This window comes from Saccostrea cucullata, unplaced genomic scaffold (genome assembly GCF_032062105.1).
Source record: "Saccostrea cucullata isolate Sc308-1 unplaced genomic scaffold, CSIRO_AGI_Scuc_v1 ctg125, whole genome shotgun sequence".
Lineage (NCBI taxonomy): Eukaryota > Metazoa > Mollusca > Bivalvia > Ostreida > Ostreidae > Saccostrea > Saccostrea cuccullata.
The window spans coordinates 508,954-531,643 of NW_026936290.1; the positions used below are offsets into that span (position 1 = coordinate 508,954).

The 22,690-nt window shown below is 32.2% G+C and overlaps 2 protein-coding genes across 2 annotated transcripts; both read left to right on the top strand.

Moving 5' to 3' along the window:
- Positions 1–1,082: 1,082 nt before the first annotated feature.
- LOC134245275 (monomeric sarcosine oxidase-like) lies at positions 1,083–14,614 on the top strand. Its single transcript, XM_062727581.1, has 9 exons — positions 1,083–1,182; positions 1,453–1,522; positions 4,042–4,098; positions 4,646–4,777; positions 8,155–8,368; positions 10,634–10,800; positions 10,913–11,099; positions 13,796–13,935; positions 14,319–14,614. The coding sequence occupies exons 1-9, from the start codon at positions 1,083–1,085 to the stop codon at positions 14,497–14,499; spliced, it is 1,248 nt and encodes a 415-aa protein (XP_062583565.1). The 3' UTR covers positions 14,500–14,614.
- A 2,123-nt stretch (positions 14,615–16,737) lies between these two features.
- LOC134245276 (protein FAM167A-like) lies at positions 16,738–21,989 on the top strand. Its single transcript, XM_062727582.1, has 2 exons — positions 16,738–17,568; positions 21,165–21,989. Exons 1-2 carry the CDS (start codon positions 17,185–17,187, stop codon positions 21,420–21,422), a joined length of 642 nt encoding a protein of 213 aa, XP_062583566.1. The 5' UTR covers positions 16,738–17,184; the 3' UTR covers positions 21,423–21,989.
- Positions 21,990–22,690: the final 701 nt, after the last annotated feature.

Here is a 22,690-nt window from a genome sequence, read left to right on the forward strand (position 1 = left end):
TCACCAAATGCAAATATTGCAAAGATACGACCGAAATGCAAACTGAATCAAAAAATATACGAAACAGCAGCTCATTTGAATAAGTTGGTAATTTATCTTTTTATGGCGGCGCGGAGGAGAGTCGACAAGTCATAAGTTTTCCTGGTTACTATTTATTCCTGCATCTTATTAAGTTAATTTATAACGCTGTAGTTGGTGTGAATATTATATAATTTACGCCTTTTACTGCATAAAATTAAAATAGAACAGTGTTTTGCTTGGTATATAAAAAAGAATTTTATGATAACAAAAATTGTATCCTCATTTAAACCGATTTCAGACTTAAAGCATCGTGTCGTATTCTGTAAATTTTCATTGCAAAACTGCAAAAGTCGAATTTTATATTCAATCTATTTAATGTAGAAGAAGTTCCTAAATTGTTACTTTGTTCAAACAACGCTATTCATTGATTCATGTCTACAAACTGAGAGACAACACACTAGAAAACGTAGACGCATAGCCGTTGGTGTTTCAGTTTTAAAAAAAAAACTTTTAATGCACGTCTTTGTTAATTTAATGCATAATATATGCATTTAATGAAATTCATGTGTCAATTCATGATGAAACAAAAATAACTTGTTTGAAAGTGCAGTTGGTTTTATACATGGAGTCTCCTTAAAAGAAACCAGAAGGCTGACTTTTGTTGAAGCACTACCATATTTGTTGTAACGTATAAACATTACCCATACTTCTTATCTTGCCATTGCATAATAATATTACATTATGTGATACAATAATTATAATTTTAAAAAATTTTAATTACTGAGTACAGCTCAATTTTATAGTTTATTAATTTAATCAAATAGACGTATAACTTAAGCATGTGGCTCAAAGCCTTTTTTTTTTTTTGCTTATTACCCGATTCTGTTTTTCTTAAGTCGCTGTGGTCCAATCCTACCCCTACCCCCCGCCCGTGAGAATAAAAGATCCGCATTTGAAATACGCACATGTACACCTAAATAAATTTTCGGTGTCGTTTTACCGAGGTAAAATGTCCTTAATAATGACCCTAAGATCCAGATAATCAAAGAGAGCGGTCTTACATGGCGGACAGTGAAAGGAGGACATACCCGTACATAGTGGTGGGGTGTGGGGGAGTGGGGAGTGCTGCCCTCTACTGGCTGGCCAAAAGGGCAGGGAAAGGTAACTATGTATATACATATGCATAACGACCTCGCAAAATGTGCCGTCAAGAACAATCTTAACCTTGACATATTTTAGTGATGGAGACATAAATAGAGCTTTATGTTTTGTATGCTATATTATACCCACACGAGCCTCGACCATGCTTCACTAAATTAGCTAGATGATATTTGATTCCCAAAAGAAGTAAAGATACCGTTTGAACCATTGAAATGTATGACTATAGTTTTATCGAATATTGTATATATCTTCTTTATTTTTATAAAACAGCTGTCCTGGGGTTAGAGCAGTTCACACTGGGGCATGATAACGGTGGATCACAAGACCATTCCAGGATTATGTAAGATATCGGGGTTAATACAAGGTCATTCTAGAAATAAGACTAAAGTTGAAATAACGTAAGATAACATTTTTAAACAGGAAATGATCACACCAGCATGTAAATGATATTATTCTTTATTCAAGTAAAATGCAGTAGTCGGAAAATAGTTCTTCAGTGCTAATGTTTTTTGTTGATTTTCCTAGTTAACTCTAAATAAAAATTATCTTATCTTATCTTTATGCAGTAAAACAGTTTGTTGTCTGTTTTCTGACAATAAAGAAGAGGAAAGCTTTTACAAATTTTATCTATTCTTTGACTACTGTCAGAAACATAGCGCAATGCTGCATGTCTAACGCTGCACAATAAAATCTTTGTGACGTTTCGAATTCTTTTCTGAACTCATTTTCAGTTCATTGATAAAATTACAAATTCTCTCACTCCCGTTTAATTTATTCTATACCGCCAATCGCAATTTGTACCAGAGCGTCTTGGTAGCTTTGCACTTTTCTCACATGCGCAGTGTCGGATTCAGGAGGAAGTGACGTACGTAATCTTTTATCTTTTGATTTTATTTACATAATAAATATGTTCTTCTCTATAAAGATTCATTATTTATAGGTAACAATGTAAGTCAGTATTTATTTCCATTCCGAAGATGCAATTTAAGATCTATGCACAACGGTTTAAATGGAAACAAATTTCTATGGCAAGCCCTTTTACTATTTATTCGAAATAAAAATTTACTTTCAATAAGAGAGATATCTCTCTAACATAGAGAGATATCTCTTTAGTTTATAGAGATATCTCTTTATCTAAAAGAGATATCTTTATACCTTAAAGAGGTATCTCTTTAAACAAAAGAGATATCTATATTTGTAAGAGAGATATCTATTTTACTTAGATATCTTTATAAGCTAGAGATATATCTCTTTAAGTTAGAGAGATATCTCTTTAACAAGGTAAAAAGAGATATCTTTCTTAGTTAGAGAGATATCTCTTTAGATTTTTAAAAAGAGATATCTTTATGAACTTAAGAGATATCTCTTTTAATGAAAGAGATATCTTTTTTCCAGTGACGCTTAAAATAGAATAATTAATTCTCCACCTTAAAACGAAAGCGAAACAGGAAGTAAAGTCTCTGGAATAGTTTCTATGTTATAAGAAAAAAAAAGACTGAGCAAGGAATTACCCTGAAAAATACTAGTCTTGTACTGTGTAAACAAAAATACTATAAATCCCTTACTTGAAACAACAAATAATAATGGCAACTTCGTTGATAAAAATGCGTAAAGTTTAATATTCACGAAAACGAAAGAAAGCATATGCAATGGACCGAATTTTCTCAGCTTACGAAATAATAAACTATACTTCCGTCAATAAAAAGTTTACTTCCGGTATAGGGAGAAGTCATTTGAAATGGTATTCAAATAAAATATGTATAGAGATATCTCTTTGCGACAAAGAGAAATCTCTTAAAGTGAAAGAGATATCTCTTTTAGACACGTTTGAAAGATATCTCTTTCACTTGAAGAGATATCTCTTAAGATAAACTAAGAGAGATATCTCTTTTAATTTAAGAGACATCTCTTTATCCTTGAGAGATATCTCCAAAAGTAAAAGAGATATCTCTCTAGGTAAAAGAGATATCTCTTTAACGTTTATAGATATCTCTTTTCACGAAAGAGATATCTCTCAAGGAGAAAAAGATATCTTTTCAAGTGGAAGAGATATCTCTCTAATAAAAAGAGATATCTCTCTAAGTATTAGAGATATCTCTCTAAGTTTAAGAGATATCTCTTTCTCATAGAGACATCTCTTCAAAATGAGAGATATCTCTTTACGTTGAGAGATATCTCTATTTTTAAAGAGATATTTCTCTAAAATGAGAGATATCTCTGTAATTTTAAGTTAAATTTTATTTTCCGAATAAATAGCAAAAGGGCTTGCCATAAATTTCGAACATTTCAAATAATTTCGATGAAACATTTCAAATAATTTCGATGAAACATTTCAAATAATTTCGATGAAAAAAAATAAAAACAGTTACATGTATTTAAAGCAAGTCGGCAGGAAAGCTTTAAAAGTTTTGCTAATACTTATACTTATAGATTCGCAGGGGAAATGAAATTGGGTGTTCAAAAGTAATGATTGAAAAAGAAAAAAATGTCTACATATACATGAATGGCTCTTTGGCCATCGTTGTTCAATTAACTCGAGTTACGTTAGATGCAAAGACACAATTGTGGGAGGAACATCGGTTTTATGGGCATAAGAAACAAGCATTCGTCGGAAACAACATCAAATACGGATATTCGAGATTTTATATTTGAATAATGAATATTAATGTAACCAGTTGGCGATGTTTTATTTGGCAAAATAATAAACATATCCTTATGGAAATCAGTTGTTTTAAGGCAAGATAAATCAATATGCACATTTTTAAATTGAATCATAGTCAGAATATGCATAAGTACGAACTACATTCCGATCACTTTAAAGGTGATGCGGAACAAGGGCCAGAACTCTGTATTTTTCAGACGACTGGCCTATCATGATGACATGTACACCAAACTGACCCCGGAAACGTACAAAGCGTAAGTTATCAGACATTTGCATTTATACAATAGTTTTTACACATTTATTATTTTTTTGCAATAATCTCTTATCTCGTTACAACTTTTCAATTATTATTTACATCGAAATGAATCATAATGACTGGGGATAAAAAAGTTCTCCTTAGTTTTGTATTACTAATTAAATCCATTTTTTAAAAAAAACCTGAAATGAATAGAAATAATAGTACATGTAGTTGCAGAAAACACATACAAAAGTAATTTACTTCAGATAATTCAGTCACTATTTATTGCATAATTTTCGACTTCAAGTGAACATTATTTTACCCCGGTTGAGATCTTGTTTAAAGATTTAAAATGAGTACAATTTCACAAAATTTGAAGAACAAGTCTTGATTAAATATAAGTACTATTTTACAAAATTGGAAATATGTCTCGATTAAAATGAGTACTGTTTTACCCCCAGGAATACATGTTTCGATTTAAAGTGAGTACTATTTTCACCCCAGTTGGAAACACAAATTTCGATTGAAAGTGAGTAGTTTTAATTTTCTTGATTCTGACCCAGCTGGGAGGAGGTGGAGAGGGAGTCCGGGGTACAGCTGGTCTACAAGACAGGGGGAGTTAACTGGGCCAGGAAGGACGAAATGGGGTACATCATCGACAAGTACGCCGACGCCATGAGCGCTAACAATATTAGGTACAACAATGCTTTGAAAATTTCTGAGAACAATTTAGTATCAATAGAATTTCCATGTACGAATATATTACAAGTACATTTTTTTAAATCAAGGAAGGATTCTTATCTGGGTTTTAAAGAACGTAGTTATATTCGTTTCCCTAGAAATAGATAACCTGAGTTTAATGAAATTTAGCAGGAACTATATTACCGGTATTTGGCAGAACTGAGGCAAAAGAATTTCTGCTTCTCAAAATTGATACAACAATTTTTAAATGCCATTTTTAAACAATCAAAGACTTTACAAAATATGCAGCTTGTTTAATAACATTTTGAAATAGAAGTAGGTATCACATGATTGGCAACATAAGTTTTTTTATTCTTAATCTCAAGGAAAAGATAATAACTTAGACCTGACCTTGCTTCTAAAATTAAACTGTAACATTTTATCTTATTGAAACCGTCACTAAGTAATGCGAACTCAGAAATGAAGTAATTTCTATGGTTAGACATGCTAAAGAAAAGTATAAGGAAAAACTTACATCTAAGATACTTAATAGAGATATACCACCAGGAAAATGGTGGCGAATTACGAAATCAATTGCAAAACTTTCTAACAAACATAAACCTATGCCTCCTATAAAATCAAATGGTCAAATTTTACTTCATCCATTAGAAAAGGCAGAAGCATTAAATAATTATTACTCAAATGTTTCTAGTGTTGATGAAAGTAAAACAGTACCTGAGCATGGTCCTGGTCCCCCCTTAGTAACAATTGAAAACATAATTGTCACTGAACAAGATGTTGCTGATCAATTAAACAATTTAAATGTAAATAAACCTCCTGGCCCAGATGGGATAACACCAAAAATTCTTAAACAATTATCCTCCTCCATTTGTAAACCACTAGCAAAACTTTTTAATAAGTCATTTGAATTAAAACGTTTACCTAATGTGTGGAAGCAAGGTAATATTACCCCAGTTTTTAAGGGTAAAGGTAGTCCTGACTTAGTAAATAACTGCAGGCCAATTTCACTAACTAGTGCTGTTTGCAAAATTATGGAAAAAATTATTTTTAAATATTTGTACAATTTTATATCAGAAAACAATATCTTAACAAAATACCAGTCAGGATTCCAACCTAATGACTCAACTGTCAACCAATTAGTGGAAATTTATAATACAATTATATCTAATTTAGATAAAGGTAAAGATGTCAGATTCATTTTTTGTGATATTTCAAAGGCTTTTGATAGAGTTTGGCATAAAGGTCTACTTTTTAAATTAAAATCTTATGGAATTCAAGGTACATTACTAAAATGGATAGAAAATTACTTAGATGATAGAGTTCAAAGAGTGGCTGTAAATGGGTTCTTCTCAAATTTTAAACCTGTATCAGCTGGTGTTCCTCAAGGTTCTGTTCTAGGTCCTTTCTTATTCCTCTTGTATATTAATGACATAACTGATAATTTAGTTAATAATACCAGGCTATTTGCAGATGATACATCACTGTTTATAGTGGTAGATAATGATGTTAATGCAGCAGCAGTATCACTTACATCTGACTTAGATAAAATTAATAAATGGGCCTTAACATGGGGTGTGGATCTCAATCCCACCAAAACTTGTAATGTAAATTTTACAAGAAGTTCAAATAACCATCCCCCCGTCCAATTTGGCTGTAATGGTAGCATTATTAGTGAATCTAGGTCACACTGCCATCTTGGACTTCTTTTCCAAAGTGATGCAAAATGGACATCTCATTTAAATAATTTATATGATAAAACTTGTTCTCGACTAAATCTTTTAAGAATGTTGAAACATCTGCTAGATAGAAGTGCATTGGTAAAAGTCTATTTTGCTTTTATTCGACCCATCTTAGAATATGGTAGCATTGTTTGGGATAATTGCTCACAAGAACTCTCAAATCTTTTAGAAAATATTCAAGTAGAAGCTGCCCGAATGATAACATGACTCAGGAAAAATTCATCTAGAAATGCTTTGTATTTAGAATTAGGTTGGGAACCATTAAATAAGAGAAGAGAAAGACAAAAACTCGTGTTGTTCTATAAAACTGTTTATGGTATATCCCCTCCTTATTTACAAGAAATGGTCACACCTTTTATGCCAACAAATCATGGTTACAATCTTAGAAATATTGATAATTTTAATTTTGTTATACCTCAAGCAAGGACAGTCTCATATTTCAACAGTTTTTTGCCTTCTACTATTAGATTATGGAATAATTTACCACTTGAAACAAAATGTATCGAATCTTTTTCATGTTTTAAAAATGTCTTAAAGAAACCTGCTGCAGATAGAATAAAGGATGTCAAAATCTTTCATTATGGCAATCGCAAGGAAAACATTATACATTGTCAATTAAGAAATGAATCTAGTAATTTAAATGCTCACCTGTATACTCAATACTTAAGTGAAATAGCATCTTGTACTAAGTGTGGATATCTGAACGAGGATAATTATCATTTTTTCTTAAGATGTCCTGCCTATTATAATCAGAGAATGATACTTTTTGAAAGTCTTCAGAGTTTAATAGAATTAGAAACAATGTCTCCTGATCAAATTTTGAATATTTTGCTAATTGGCGATAGGCAACTACCTTATAAAATTAACTGTTCAATTTTTGAAGCAGTCCAACTATACATCAAGTCTTCAAAAAGATTTTGATAGTATTTTGTAATTAAAAAAAAAATAAATCCAGATATTTCCTATTTTTTCTACTTATTTCAAGTCTCAGCATTTCCATTTTCTATGCATATGTTGTATTTTCCTTGGTAATTTGTCTTTGCACTTTATTATTTTTCTCTTCACTCAGTGTCATTGCTTGAATTTATTTACTTTTAAATGTTACTATTTCTTTCTATTTTGTATTTTCTTAAATATTAGTTCTTTGCACTTTACGTATTCTGTTTTGTTGTTTTGTTTGCACTTCTTTCTTTATTTTTTTTAATTATTTATTTAATTTTTTATTTATTTATCATTATATTGTATAGCAAATATGCATAAGCTTAGTAATAATTCTTCTGTATAATTTAATTCAATTTATTTCCTTTTTTCCCACTGTTAGTTAACAAAAGAATTTAATGTAACTCATAAGGAATATTTTCATCATTGTAATTTATTGTCAGTACTTAACATTTGTAACCTTGACCTTGGAGAGGACTTATATAGGCCATGCCTGATGTCCAATCCAATTATGTAATCTTACTTTACATAATAAAATATTGATTAAATTAAATCAAGTAATGCGAGTTTCAATCTGTGAAAAAATTATGAATATTTAAATTCAATATATAGATATGAGAATTCCTCCTCAAAAAATACAGATTTATGAGGACCGTGAGCTTATAAAGGTTATCTGAAGTATTTTTATTTAGATACCAAAGGCTGACTGGCAGAGAACTTCAAGCCAAATTCCCCCAGTTTCAGACTTCCGATGAATATACAGCCATATATGAGCCAATGGCTGGGCTTGTTGACGCTGCTATGGGAAACGCCGTGCATATCCAGCTAGCACGTGCACGCGGTGCTACAGTCCTCGAAAACTGCCCCGTCCAAAGACTTGAAAGATTGACAAATGGTGGGATAAAAGTAAATACATATAATTGTAAAATACAACCAATTTCCATTATTTTACCTTTAAAAAAAATTGGGAGAGATCTGTACCCTTTCTCCCATTCATCACATTCTGGTAGCTAATTGCAAATGCAAACATTCAAACAAGTTTATCCGCGGATCCAGGATTTTTTTTCTACAGATGATGGAAGGCAAACAAAAGTTAAACAATCGTCGAAGAACGAAACTACTTGCAAAAGCGTAAAAAAAAAAATATATATGTCACAGAGGTAGGAAAATTTCTTCCGATTCATCACGTGCTTGACCATTTACAAGGAGTTTGAGTTAATTGGGGTGGATGTTCGTTCCAAAGTCATCTTTGCGACAACTGTCAAAATGTGCACTACAAAGTTCGCTAAACTGTTTAATTAAATTCCTTGTGATTAGTAGGGACTTGTTACGTAATTTACGCTAGAAACAGGCGAATGTTAACTCCACAAGGAAACACATACCAGTATGCCTTGCATTTGTCCGCGAAGAGAAATTGTTTTAGTGTATGTAGAAAAATATGTAAATGAAATATCAAATTTGTGATATGCGGTTTTCATGATGATGTAAACGAGATAGAGACAAATGCGTTTTAGTAAAAAAAGAGGGAAAAAAAAAACAAACCCTTGATTCTAATTAATATGAATGGTGAAATTCTTACGCGTGTCATTTATGTAAGCATTTTTTCAAACGTATGAAATAAACATGAGAACATTCTTCGCTCTTCTATTTTGAATTGGGATTTTTTGTTATCATATCTGGTATAGCTCCCTCTTATCTTACAGAAAATGTGTGTGTTTAATTATCCATTAGTGTGCCTTCCTCCTTAATTAAAAAAGAAGTAGAATATTGCTATAATGAGAAAGCTGCGAAAGCTGAAAATTATAAGTATGATAGGGTTATTTATTTGGGGGAAGTTCTGTAAATCACGCTTAAAAAGTAAAACATTGTGTCAGAAATTTCAGAGTTTTATTTCAACGTAAACCTTTGTGACATTTTCAGTTTTAAAATGCCATCTGACATCCAACCATCTTTGCTTTTCATATAAAACGTATTGCAAAAATGATAAGTTATAAACGGACTTACGTATACTTGAGAAATATGCTTTAGAAAATACCTTATTTTTATCAATTTCTGAAGTTGACACATCACACAGCATATTTTTTCGATAAAAGTGAATATAATCTGGTTTTGATGAGAAAAAAAAAACTAGTGTAACGAATTACATGTACACCGCAATGATCGAAGCTATTGATATATCAAACATTTATCTCGAAAATTATTTTTTAGCTCACTATTATAAAAATATCTATGAAAAATGCAATTTTTAGAAACAAAATTGTATGTTGACACAGTAATAGATTCTGTATGACAATTCAGAAAATACGATTTTACATTTTATGTAGCGTTTTTCAAATATACCTGTCGGTGAAATGATTCATTTTTATCTAAAAACCAATTTTTATGATATACGTAATGACTAACTTTTCAATCGTCAATTTCCCTTACTTATGCAGCAATATACCATCATCACCTGCACACGAAGTCTATATATCTCAGTTGATTCGATACTTAAGAGAGCATACTCTACGTATGTACAATTTTTAAACGAGATAAAATGTTGACAAACAGGTTGATGAAACAAGAATATCAGCGGTCTCGTTGAAATTCATTGTTTCATAAGTTCTGTGGTCGATAAAATGACATTGTCAGCAAATACAATATATATCAATGAGTCAAATGCTGACTGACTTTTTTCATACATGTACTAATTGTTAAATAAATCCATTATTTATACACTGAATTGACGACTGACTTTCCCAATATTTCCCGATCATGACAAGAAGCACACAGCCTGTGTGACCGGTCGGCAGGGGATGCTCACTCCTCCATGGCACCCGATCCCACCCCTAATGTTTTGAAGGTTCATGTTTGCTATGCTCCTATATAGTATAGTTTAATGGACTTTAAGCTTGAATACAGCTGTTCGTTATTTCAATATATTTCATTCATAACTAGAATAGATTCCTTCTAACTTGTTGAAATTAAGGAGGCTGGGGTAAACAAATTACCTTCCCTGTCACAGATCCACCTAAGAATAACATTGATAATTTCCTTGCAATAATATTTTGATGAGAAAAAAGAACTTTTAATGCATAATTCAAAATAAAATTGTCTAAATTTGTCTCTAAAACACGATTATTTTCATCAATGGAGTACACGTGTTTGATTAGATTATTTTTGGCATTATAGGTTTATACTCCGAGGGGCGTGTTTCAGTGCCAGAAATTGGTAGTGTCGGCCGGGGCCTGGATAAACCATGTGTTGGGCTCCATCGGACTCCATATTCCTGTATACGTCACTCAGGAACAGGTCACTTACTTCGCCACGCCACACGTCAAAGAATTCACCAAAGAAAAGTATATTTTTTTTTTGCATATTTCAAAAACAAATTTGATTCAAAACAGAACGATTTCTCAAAAAAGAGAAAGAAACAGGCTTTGCAAAGAAACGTTTAAATTATGTCCATAGGTACCCGATCTGGATTTACCATTCACCTAAGTATGACTTTTACGGACTTCCGATGCATGGGAACTCCGGAAGTAAGATTGGCATTGATGCAGGCGGTCCTGTGGTCACAGCAGATACCCGGAACTTCAATCCAGATCCGGTCCGTGAACAGGCCTGCATCGATCATCTAAAGAAAACAATTCCAAGGGTAAATAAAATACCTAATGAAACGTAATATAAAGTTTCATTCGAGAGATTCTTGCTTACAAAGGGAGTCTTATATGAAGGGAACGGTGTAAGAAAGACAACCATTCATATTTTTTCATTACGTTCAGCTTAGTAAAAAACTCGAAATTTTCTCCTAAAACCTCATGTATATGAACACTTTAATACAGTGGGTTTTTTGTTTCTTTTCAACGTTAGCGAAACCCCTAGCAAGAATTTGCTTAGGTGCAGTGGTCAAAGCCAGGAATAAACAGTAACAAATTCGAAATTATAAAACAATGGGAAGAAAAAAAAATTCCATGATCTGGTAGTTATTTTTCTTCATTTACCACCACCCATCTTTTTTATATGCCAAATGATTCTCAGCAAGACACTTGTCTTTCGATGTACACAAGAATCTACCTGTACAATATCAGTCTCTTGATAACTTGCACTCCAGACCAGTCTTTTTAAAAACTATGGGGTTTTGCACACTGAAACCTGTTTGTATAATTACAGTCTCTATGCCTTCTCATATACACTAACACCAGCTGTCTGTACATTTTCAGTCTCTATAGGCCTTTGGATGTACAGTAAAGAATGTCTTTATTTTAGTCTCTAGGCCCTCAGATGAATAAAAAGATATTTCTATACAATGTCAGTCTCTGTTCTCTCTGATGAAACTTCTGGAGAATTTTGAAACAATATATTCAAGAAGTGGTTTTCTTATGATGGTACTTTATATGCAAACGTTCCCAACGATAAATTAAAGTCAAGGCTTTTTGATATTGACAACTGCTTTTTCAATAAAAATGGAACTTGTTAATTTACTAACCTCCTCAATGGTCATTTGCAAAACTATTTTGTTTTTTGATTGACAATTTCTATGTGGTTTTGGAGGCCAAGTCTTCTAACAATCTATTAGAATTCCCATGGGAAAACACTTACTTTGGTCTTCAACTTGACATTTAGAAATATATTGTCAATTAACAATTATTTTTTCCATTTTTATGTCGATACTATTTATCCCGGTTGAAATAAAAGATACTACGAAGTCTGATATTGTTGGATATTTTACGTGAAAAAGACGTTAATGGTTATCTACTTACCAAGCTTTATGATGAGCGTGATGTATTTTTTAACTTTTCAATGGTCAACTTCCCTTACTTTTGCAGCAATTTACGTACGTTAACTGTATATTGGGTTTATCTCTCAGTTGATTCGATATCCAAGAGCATGTTCTACGTACGAAACATTTTTACAACGGAAGTACATTATTGAAAAACAAGCTGATGAAACAAGAATATTTAGCAGTCTCGTTTAAGGTCATCTTTTCGTAACTTCTTTGGTCGATGCAATGACCTTGTCAGCATATGCAATTTTTCATTGAGTCAAATGATGACTTACGTTTTTCAAACTAATTGTTAGTCCATTATTTAGACACTGAATTGACAATGGATCATTCAAATTTTCCCCGTTCATGACAAGAAGCACACGGCGGGTGTGACCGGTCGGCAGGAGATGCTCACTCCTGTGATGTTTTCGAATTTCGTGTTTCCTTTTCTCCATTTCTGTATTGTTTAAGGTAGGATTCTTCTCACACAAAACTGTATTTCTTGTATTTAAAAATGAATATATATACGAGAGGTGATCAAAAAGACAATATATATCTACAAAACCACAATTCAGTTAGATAAAATTTACACACGTTTTATATTAGAGTCAAGGTCAGTCATATGTCATTAGTTTCTCTCCTTGACATTGAAGTCACAATGTAAAAAATGACTGCATCCAATATTTAGGTCTTTTATTTCAAAAGATTAAATGTTTTTCTTTTTGTATAAAAAGATATAACCATATAAGGTCTATAAGATGATATTACCAAATTGACACAAATAGTTTTACAAAAATGCTTTTTGGCTAATCCGAATTTTCTCTATTTTTCTTGAATTTTTAGGATATTTAAGTTATTTTTTTATGCGCCCTATATTAAGATTTTTCTTATTTTCCCAGTGAAAGAAGTTTGAGAACAATATGTATTTTTAATTAAGACAAAAAATTTGCTATCAAGAGACCTCCAATTAGCACTTTGAAAAATTTTGAATATTTGAACAATGATATAAGCTTTTTAAAGCTGACATAATTGTAGTCTGTTTGGAAAATCATATTTATTTGATGTATTTTAAAACTTTAGTCCCTTATTATTAATTTAGCTAACATTAAAAGAATTCTTCAATTCTTTGATTGTGTAAAAATTATAACTAAATTCATTGTTCTTTAATAATTTTGAGAGGCAGAAAAGAAGATATTTTCATACGCCACCATACCGCCAAAATATAGACCATTTTTCAAATAAGTTTACCATTGTCATAAAAGTTGTACAATTGGAAAGAAATATAAAACTCGGAAAAATCTTTTCTTTGTGACAGAATCTCATTCACGTAAATATACATTGAATAGAACGGTCTAGTCAGAAACCAGAAATTTAAAATATAATCAACATTAAAACCAAATACTCTTTCTTGTATGGAAGTTATTCAATTAGTTTGTCTTTATTTCAGTCTTTAGGTCCTTGGATGTACTTTAAAACATGTCTTTATTTCAGTCTCAAGGCCCTTTGATGTACACTAAATAAAACTTGTCTTTATTTCAGTCTCAAGGCCCCGTGATGTGCATTAAAACTCTGTCTGTATATTTTAGTCTCTAGGCCCTCTGATGTACACTAAGACCTGTCTGTACACAATGCCGCCTGACCGCCATTTTGTCGTGGATAGCTGTGGGAAGAGAGTTGAAGGTTACGACAATGTAATTCTCTGTTGTGGAGCGGGACATTGCTACAAGTATGTGTCAGTCGGAAAATACATAGGAAAAGTTCTCTACTAATGCAACTAAAACTACATCTAAAATGTGATAATAAGATTTCTCAATTTAATAAAATTATGTCTGATAATTTATAATAATAAAATTTTACCAATGAAATGAAACTCAGTCTGAAAATTTATTTTAACAGTATTCAAGCAATGGAATAAAACTCAGTATGAAAATTTATGATAACAGACATTACCACTTAAAAAGAACTTGGTCTGAAATTGTTCATGAAAATAAAATAATAAATGAAGTATAATTTCACTAAAGAGTGAATTTAAAAAATAAAAACCATGACATACATGTATTGACTATTGAGACAAAAAATGCCAACTTTAAGAGTTAAAAGATTTTGCAGGTTTGCCGGTCTTCTTGGAAAGATTCTCAGTGAAATGGCGATTGACGGGAAAACTCAGTACGACATTTCTAAATTTAACATCGACAGACCGGCCTTGACAGACCCTAACTGGAAACCCCAGCTATTTATGGGGACAGGCGGAAAAGTTCCGACCAAGGAGTCAATAAACTCAAAACTCTGAAAAATGTGTGGAAATGATACAGGCCGGCCTATAGGGATACTCAGTATCAGCCGATAATGGCATTATCATCTGCACTTATATATCCTATGCAATAAAAATGATGGTATAAAATTAACATTTAGTTAATATGATCAAATCTTTTTTTCATAATGAGTGTATATAGTGTCAGAATAAATACTTTTACTCTTGATTATTAGAGAAATATAAAATATATAGGAAATAAATAAAAAACGATTTTTTTAAATTGATATATAACAAAATTGAAGAAGACTTTATCATAAAATTTGAATATTCTAGAAAAAGACGACAGTAGTAGCTTACAACAAAGCTTTATGATAAACGTGATGGCTTTAATCTTTTCAATCGAAAAAGTCCCTTACTTATTTAGTAAGATACATGTACATTACCTGCCTATGGGGTTATGTGTCTCTCAGTTGATCTGATACATGCCTTCGTGCGAACATTTCTAAAACGGTGTTAACAAACAGATTGATAAAACAAGAATATGAATGGATGTTTAAAGTCAGCAAATTCTACGGTCGATACAATGGACTTGACTGCAAACACAATCTTTTCATTCAGAATGCTGAGGAACATTTCTCATACTACTGTAAACATTTCATTCGAGAACTTTATACTAATCATTAGGAATATATCAATTTTTATATAGACTATTCGCGAAAATAACGAAAATTTAGTGATCTACAGTAATTATTAGGTCAATTTTTATATAGTTTACTGAATGAAACACATGGAGATAACGAACAGTATTCAAGATCAAAACTCCATAAAACAATACAAAATAGGAGCAGAGCAAATACGGACCTCCAAAACATCAGAGGTCGGATCCTGTGCAATGGAGGAGTGAGCATCCCCTGCCGACGGTCACACCCGCCGAGTACTCCTTGTCATGATCTGGAAAACACGGAAAAATCCGTCGTCAATTCAGTGTATAAATAATGGACTAGCTTTTAGTATGAAAAACGTCAGTCGGCATTTGACTCAATGATAAATTGTATTTGCTGACAAGGAATCGTTTTGTTCTCGATTGTGAAAGGAAGCACACGGCGGGTGTGGCCGGTCGGCAGAGTGTGCTTACTCCTACATGGCACCGGATCCCTCCTCTGGTGTTTTAGAGGCCCGTGTTTGCTTTTTTCCTGATTCGTTTTTTTCAAAATGGACCTTTCAGGATGAATACTGTTTGTTATCTCCATATTTCATACTAAATATGACTACGAAGTGTTTCGTCCATCTAATCAATATATAATCAAAATGAATATATAATTTTGCCCTGCTGACAGGTTTTGTATTGTTTGAGAGGAACATTTTTGTCAACAATATTACCAGTAGATGTAAAGAGAATGACAAAACATTCTTTTGGTTAAATCTTATTTGAAAATATTTTCAGTAAAAAGATTTTCCAGCATTCCAACATTATTGATTGAAATAATTGCCATATTTACTACTTGCTTGCGAAAAATATTGATAAAACCCTCGTTTGCGAATTAAAATGCATTACATTTTCTTGCCTTTGTTAATAATTAAAGGCAATGTTGGAATTAATTCTCGGGATGCTGACCTCTCGGACATGTATCTATGTAGTGGCATGGCCTCGCCACCGAAAGAGTAGATTGAAAACAGAAATAACCAGTTAGCAGTGTAGTTTTTGTTTACTTGTTGATTCTCTATTAATCATGTGATGATTGACTTGCTCGACTCAGCTGTTTCTATGATTGACACGTTACAGATGCAGATGAAGGAGATAAATCTCCCCGTGTATTAGTTAGAATTCCGCATAATCACTCGGCGTTTAACAGCTTATGGCTGGCATTAAACTGAGAAAGGCGAGAAAAATTTTTTATCGTTTGTCTTTTATTAAGGCGCTGATGGAAAATACAGCTCTTTGTTAGATTACGTATTTCTTAATTTCGATTACGTAGATGCTAAAGCTTGTATCTTGAAAGCAATTGGAATAAAATCATATCCATGCTTGAAGCTAGGATTAAAAAAAACAGACTATATAATGCACAATGCACTCTTTCTCCAGTTAAAACTGGATAGTAATATCCTATATTGGAAACTGGACAAAGAATTAATTATCTGATGAGGTCGGTATTTTATCACAATACATGTATACATTTTTTCTTGGTTAATTTGATTGATAAAAACTATGGTCAAGCTTCCAAGGAAAGACATGACTAAAATAGCCGACATTCTTACTCACTCATTCAACAGATAACTCTTCGCGCTCAGAAGTCAGAAATAGTCTTAGACGCGAGGAAACAAACATGTTTTCAATTGAGCATTACAGTAATTAACAACGGTCTCAGCTTACAGTGCAGTACTCCCAGGGAACCTCTCCTTGAAATGAATATATAAGCATACGCTTTGAACTTTTAAAAGATAGGAACCACTTGAATTCATAGAGAACACAGATCTTGCACCATGCGCATTGAAATCGTGGGTGAACGATAAGAGGCCAGGATCGCTACTTATGCTGATGAGTCAATTAAGACGATGGATAAGAAAATGATACAAACAGATAACGGTCTATTTATCTAAAAACATCACAATTTCTTGTGTCAATCAGGAAATATATTACCGGAACTATGTTGGAATCTCAGAAAAGTGTTCCTGTATGAAGTTGAAAATCGGGAGATAAATACATCAAAAAGTGTGAAAGTCATGAAACCGGTGTCAAGGCAACCTGGGCTAAATGTGATAAAAGAAGGAGTATTCGAAAATTCCGACTGTAATCCCGACCATGAGGGGGAGAGGCCTGTACCCCCGGGCTCCCCATCTGACCTCGTGCGATTACGCGCCACCGCCTCAAGATTACGACTCCAGACGAAGAGACAGAGTTATATAAACTGGAAAACAAATCACTATGACAACTTCTTCAAACAGAACAACAGGAAAGCTGTGTTATGTGAGAATGCATTAAAGAACTGGACAGAGGAATGTCGAACTAAGAGACCACAGAAGAAAGGGTTTCCTGCTGGGCAGGTGGAGTGTGAAGGGAAAACCATGACTATAGATCAGGCTCTGAACTGGATTCGACACGAACTGGTACTATATGATTCATATATCTGCATGTTATTATTAATCGGGCTGAAAACAAAGAATTTAGAATAAAAACGTGACTTCAAATCGTAATTGATGCCCAAATTATTCGGAGTTATTTCTTTCAAATTTCTTTTGAAATTGTAATTGATGCCCAAATTATTCTAGCTGTCTAGCTGTCTGTCTGTCTGTAAACTTTTTCGACGAAAATTTTCGACTTCTTCTCAAGAATCGCTGGGCCAATTTCAACCAAACTTACCACAAAGCATCCTTGGGAGAAGGGGATTCAAGTTTGTTGAAATGAAGGGCCACACCCTCATTCAAGGGGAGATAATTGGGAATTAATGAAAATATGGTGGTATGTTTTAAAAATCTTCTTCTCAAGAACCACTGTGCCAGGAAAGATGAAATTTCAGGTAGTGTAGATTCAAGTTTTCTAGAATTTTTTAGAAATATATTTTACCATAGTTGATCATAATTATATGGAAGCATCCTCAGGTAGTGTTTTTTGTTTTTTTGACCAAAATTTTACATAGAAAAAGGAAAATTCTTTAAAAAAAGAATAACAAAGCCATAATTGATGTTTTTTCCCAAGTAGTGTCAATACAAGTTTTATTTATGGTTAGGAAAATAAAAATCAAATAACAAAGCCATTATTGATCATATTTAAAAATCTCGGGTAGTGTCAATTCAAATATATTTACAAGTTTTACATATATATATTCTTTACTTCTTCTCAGGAACAACAAAGCCATAATTGATCATATTTATATGGAAGCATCCTCAGGTAGTGTCAATTCAAGTTGGTTCAAATCATGACCCCTGGGGATAGGGTGGGGCCACAATGGCCGACCAAAATTTTTCATAGAAATATATAGGAAAATTCTTTAAGAATCTTCTTCTCAAGAATAACAAAGCCATAATTGATCTCGGGTAGTGTCCTACACAATAAAATGGAATATATAGAAAAAATCTTTAAAAATCTTCTTCTCAAAAATAACATAGCCATAATTAATCATATTTATATGTCAGGCAGTTTTCTCTGACCCCCGGGGTAGGGCAGGGCCACAATTTATGTTTTTAGAAATATATAGGAAAATTCTTTAAAAATCTTCTTTCAAGAATAACAAAGTCATAAGTGATCATATTTATTGGAAGCACCCTCAGGTATTTCAGTGGGTTCAAATCATGACCCCTGGGGTAGGGCGGGGCCACAATGGCCGACCAAAGTTTTACATAGAAATATATAGGAAAATTCTTTAAAAATCATCTTCTCAAGAATAGCAAAACCATAACTGGTCAAAGGTTTACTTTTGGATTTAAACTCTTCAATAATAAACCAATTTCTACTTTTTTTACATGAGTTATTTTACCACTGATTTCTTTGGAAAAGAAAAAAAAGGAAATATATTTTCCCAGTGTACGTTATCATGGTTAATAATAAAAAAAAAATCTCTAGTTTTCACTTCTACTTACAGTATATTTACTTCAATAATAAAAAAAGCACAACACTAAGATAAACTCAACCGGTTTCATTTTCGATCTTCAGGAGTTTTACTTCTATAATATCCATAATATCTTGCTTAGTACGATTTAAGCCTCTTTGTCTTTATCAACATTTATCTCCTACCATTATATGGATATTGTTATAATGTTTTTCTCTTTATTTATTAGTTTAATTTAAGAAGTTCAATTTCATTGTATTTACAACGGAACGGTTTTAATTTAATGAGGAGGATATTAATGTTTTGTTTTTAATTTGAAGAGGAAAAGTCACATAAAAGTAGTGAAAAAAAATTCAACTACAACACATTGAATTTTCTGTTTATTACATTTTTAAAAACAATTCTGCCTTTGCCTCTGTCTTTTTATAATACAGTCATAGGCTCATGACGTCATAGTTGAGCTCGTCATATAATACATGGATTTTGTTAAAATTTGTCAACTTTTATTTAACATCTTATATTAGGTCAAGGAAGATTTTTTTTACAGCAATCTTCGTTATATACTAAATTTTTATCATTTTGATATCCTTTCACACTGTGACAGGATGTCATTTTTATTCAATGAATAAATTACAGTATTTCACGGGTAAAAATGTAATAATAACTTATATGCTGCGTTTTAATAATTATTTCAAAAAAGATAATAAGCAGATTATTCTTTCCACAACATATTTTTTATTTATGAATCAAAGAAGAATCAGCTTCAGTAAGAATAAAGGAAAATGAGGATAAGTTTTTAATTTGAAGAGGAAAAGTCACATAAAAGTAGAAAAAATTTAAGAAAACGAACATGGATGGATCTTTCAAAACTCTAATAATAATTAAAATTTGTTAACTTTTAAAACACTTCCATAACTTCACCATATACTAAATCTTTAACTGACACGACATAAAATGCCGATTATTGTTGATAAAGTTTCAGATAAAGTTTTGAAATATTTGATAGAGACTCAGTACTGCAGCCACTAATAATTTCATAATGATAAGTCGTGCTGTCATTTTAAAGCAGTATGAGCTGCAACTTTAATGTCAAACTTTTCTGTGGCAATATTATCAATAACCTTTTCAAGGATAGAGAAAACGAACATTTATAAACTTTGGTTGTTCATATTTGTAATAGAAGTATAGGACTATTTACAAGCTCCTAATGATGCAAAATTGTATAATTGTCGTCCTGTACTAAATTGTTTTCTTAAATAATACTTATTTTTTTATTGTGCAGAGGTCTTTCACTTGAAACAATTTCCTACTTCATTTTTGTTGAATTTATCAGAAAGGTTTAAATTACTTAAAAATTTATCATAGTGATCATTTTAATAGCAAAGTAAAATGATCAGAAATGCAGCTTACATTGCGTTCACGAAGGATATAATTATTTTGCTTCGTCATTTCAAAAGCGATTTGGTTGTTTAAAACAGGAAAAGCACGATTGCTATTTATGACATTGTTCGGCTTGAAAGTTATTGTAAAAATCAAACTGTGTTTAATCTGTTTTAAGCATATCCTAGATTTTAGAAGAAAATTTGTTGAAAGGTTGTGTCTCTTAAAAACTTACCCTGAGAATCTATTTTCTGAAACTTTGAAAGTTGACCTTGCATTTCCTACAAGAACATTCTGTGAAAGATTAAAGTCCAAGAATTAAAAAAAAGAACAGTTCTATAGTTAACATCTTGTTTCTTTGAAAAATTCGAAATTGTTAACATAATGACTACGACACAGTGACTAATAAACAAAGGATGGACGTAAAATGCTTAAGCTTCTTGACAAATGAACACTTGTTATTCAATGTTCCAATAGTCAGGTTTATTCCGTGTCATAATTTGAAGAAATAACGCTGAAAAAAGTTGACATGTACATTTTCAATGAAATATTTATTAAGGTTTTTCAATATATTTCTTAATAGCCAATCCTCTTAATCCTGCCACAATTTTTAAATTAATAAGAATTTTTCTTTTATCTTTATATTTCTTATTTTTTATTTAATGAGCAATGCTGTATCCTGAGAACATTTCACATTTCAATTACAATGAATGCAGTACCCTGAGAACATTCCATTTGTCAATTACAATGAATTAATGCTGTATTTCTCTATTACAGAAGGCTATGAGGCTGGTAGACCAGGCCCTCGCCCGGCAGCTCCTGACCCTCCGTCACGAGATACAGGACATCCGGTTAAGGTGGAGCTGTGAGGACCACAGGAGTCTGGTGGAGGACATACAGATAGAACTAGAGGAGCTCCAGTATCTAGGGGAGATAATCGACATTCCTGTCCACCTCCTGGAATTCCACAACCCCCTCAAACACTGGGGCGTCACAAAACTCAATCTACATAATAAACGCTTCTCTACGTGTTAAATTTGTAAGCTTTAAGAACGATAAAAAGATAAAGGTTTTTTTTTTACCTTACGTTTACCTTTGAGGAATTATTTGTATATTTTATTTTGACAAAATGCTACTACTCCCCACTATGTAGTATTTTCCCCATTATCAGCTCGAACTGATTAAATTAGATTCCTCTGATGGTCAATGTTTACAAAGATTGGGGGAGTTGTATCGAAAATTATTATTTTCCCACATTCTGCACACTAAGGAAAATATGTGTATTTCTCTTAAGAATTTCCCACATTCTGCACACTAAGGAAAATATGTGTATTTCTCTTAAGAAAATAAGTGAGTGTTATTGAGCTAATTTAAAACCTCAGGTCATTTTCTCATCAGCAGTATTGGTATTTTTCTACTATGCATAGAGCGATTATTATTTTGTATGTTGTTACACTCTACCCTCTCTGTCAGTTACACACTTGAGGAAAATAAAAAGAACAAAAACAATACTGCAGTACTCATAGTTTCTAAATACAATAAAGGCACCTAAGAAATTATGCTCCTCATAATCACCACATGTTGTAGAAATTTTATCGTCATAATCACAATAATAAATATGTTACATTTTTATGATAATAATAATAATAATAATAATAATAATATAATGTAATATTAATATTTTTTTATTTTAACCTGTTTATCACGTTTATCAATTTTGATATACAGAGTAGTTGAAATTGATGTAAACCCTTCATATCTTAATACAGTTTTATTCTTCTTTCTGTATGAAATATATGGAGATAAAGAACAATGTTCAAGCTAAAAAGTCAATAAAACAATAAACAATTATTGGCTTAGTTCGAGAGCAACATGCGTTTTGTCGGACCCAAGAACCAAACTGTCTGCCTGAGGCCGTTAGGCCTTACGCAGACAGTTTTGTTCGAGGGTTCAACAAAACGCATTTTGCCCGAGAACACAGTCAATAAATGTTTTGTTATACCTTTAATTTTTTTGACACGCACGTATCTTGTACTGTCATCCATAATGTAAACCTCAGGTCCGTCACTGTTATACATAAATTAATGCAAATGAGATTAAGCTCCGCCCATTCTGTGACATGAGCGGTCCAACATCTCATCGACTGGTCCAACATAGATTTTTGTTATGCCCGCTCAGCAAAACATTAGAAATGTTGGACTTTTATAGATTTGTATAGGAACAAATTTTAAAGGTATGAAAATACAAAATAGGAGCAGAGCAAAACACGGACCTCCAAAACATCAGAGGTGGTAACAAGTGCC

What these genes read in the sequence shown, in the direction of transcription:
- LOC134245275 (XM_062727581.1), top strand. Translation starts at nt 1,083, where the DNA reads ATGGCGGACAGTGAAAGGAGGACATACCCGTACATAGTGGTGGGGTGT. An exon ending in ATGAGCGCTAACAATATTAG is followed by an intron (nt 4,778 to 8,154) that starts GTACAACAATGC and finishes ATTTTTATTTAG; the next exon opens with ATACCAAAGGCTGACTGGCA. An exon ending in TGACAAATGGTGGGATAAAA is followed by an intron (nt 8,369 to 10,633) that starts GTAAATACATAT and finishes TTGGCATTATAG; the next exon opens with GTTTATACTCCGAGGGGCGT.
- LOC134245276 (XM_062727582.1), top strand. Translation starts at nt 17,185, where the DNA reads ATGAAACCGGTGTCAAGGCAACCTGGGCTAAATGTGATAAAAGAAGGA. An exon ending in ACTGGATTCGACACGAACTG is followed by an intron (nt 17,569 to 21,164) that starts GTACTATATGAT and finishes TCTCTATTACAG; the next exon opens with AAGGCTATGAGGCTGGTAGA.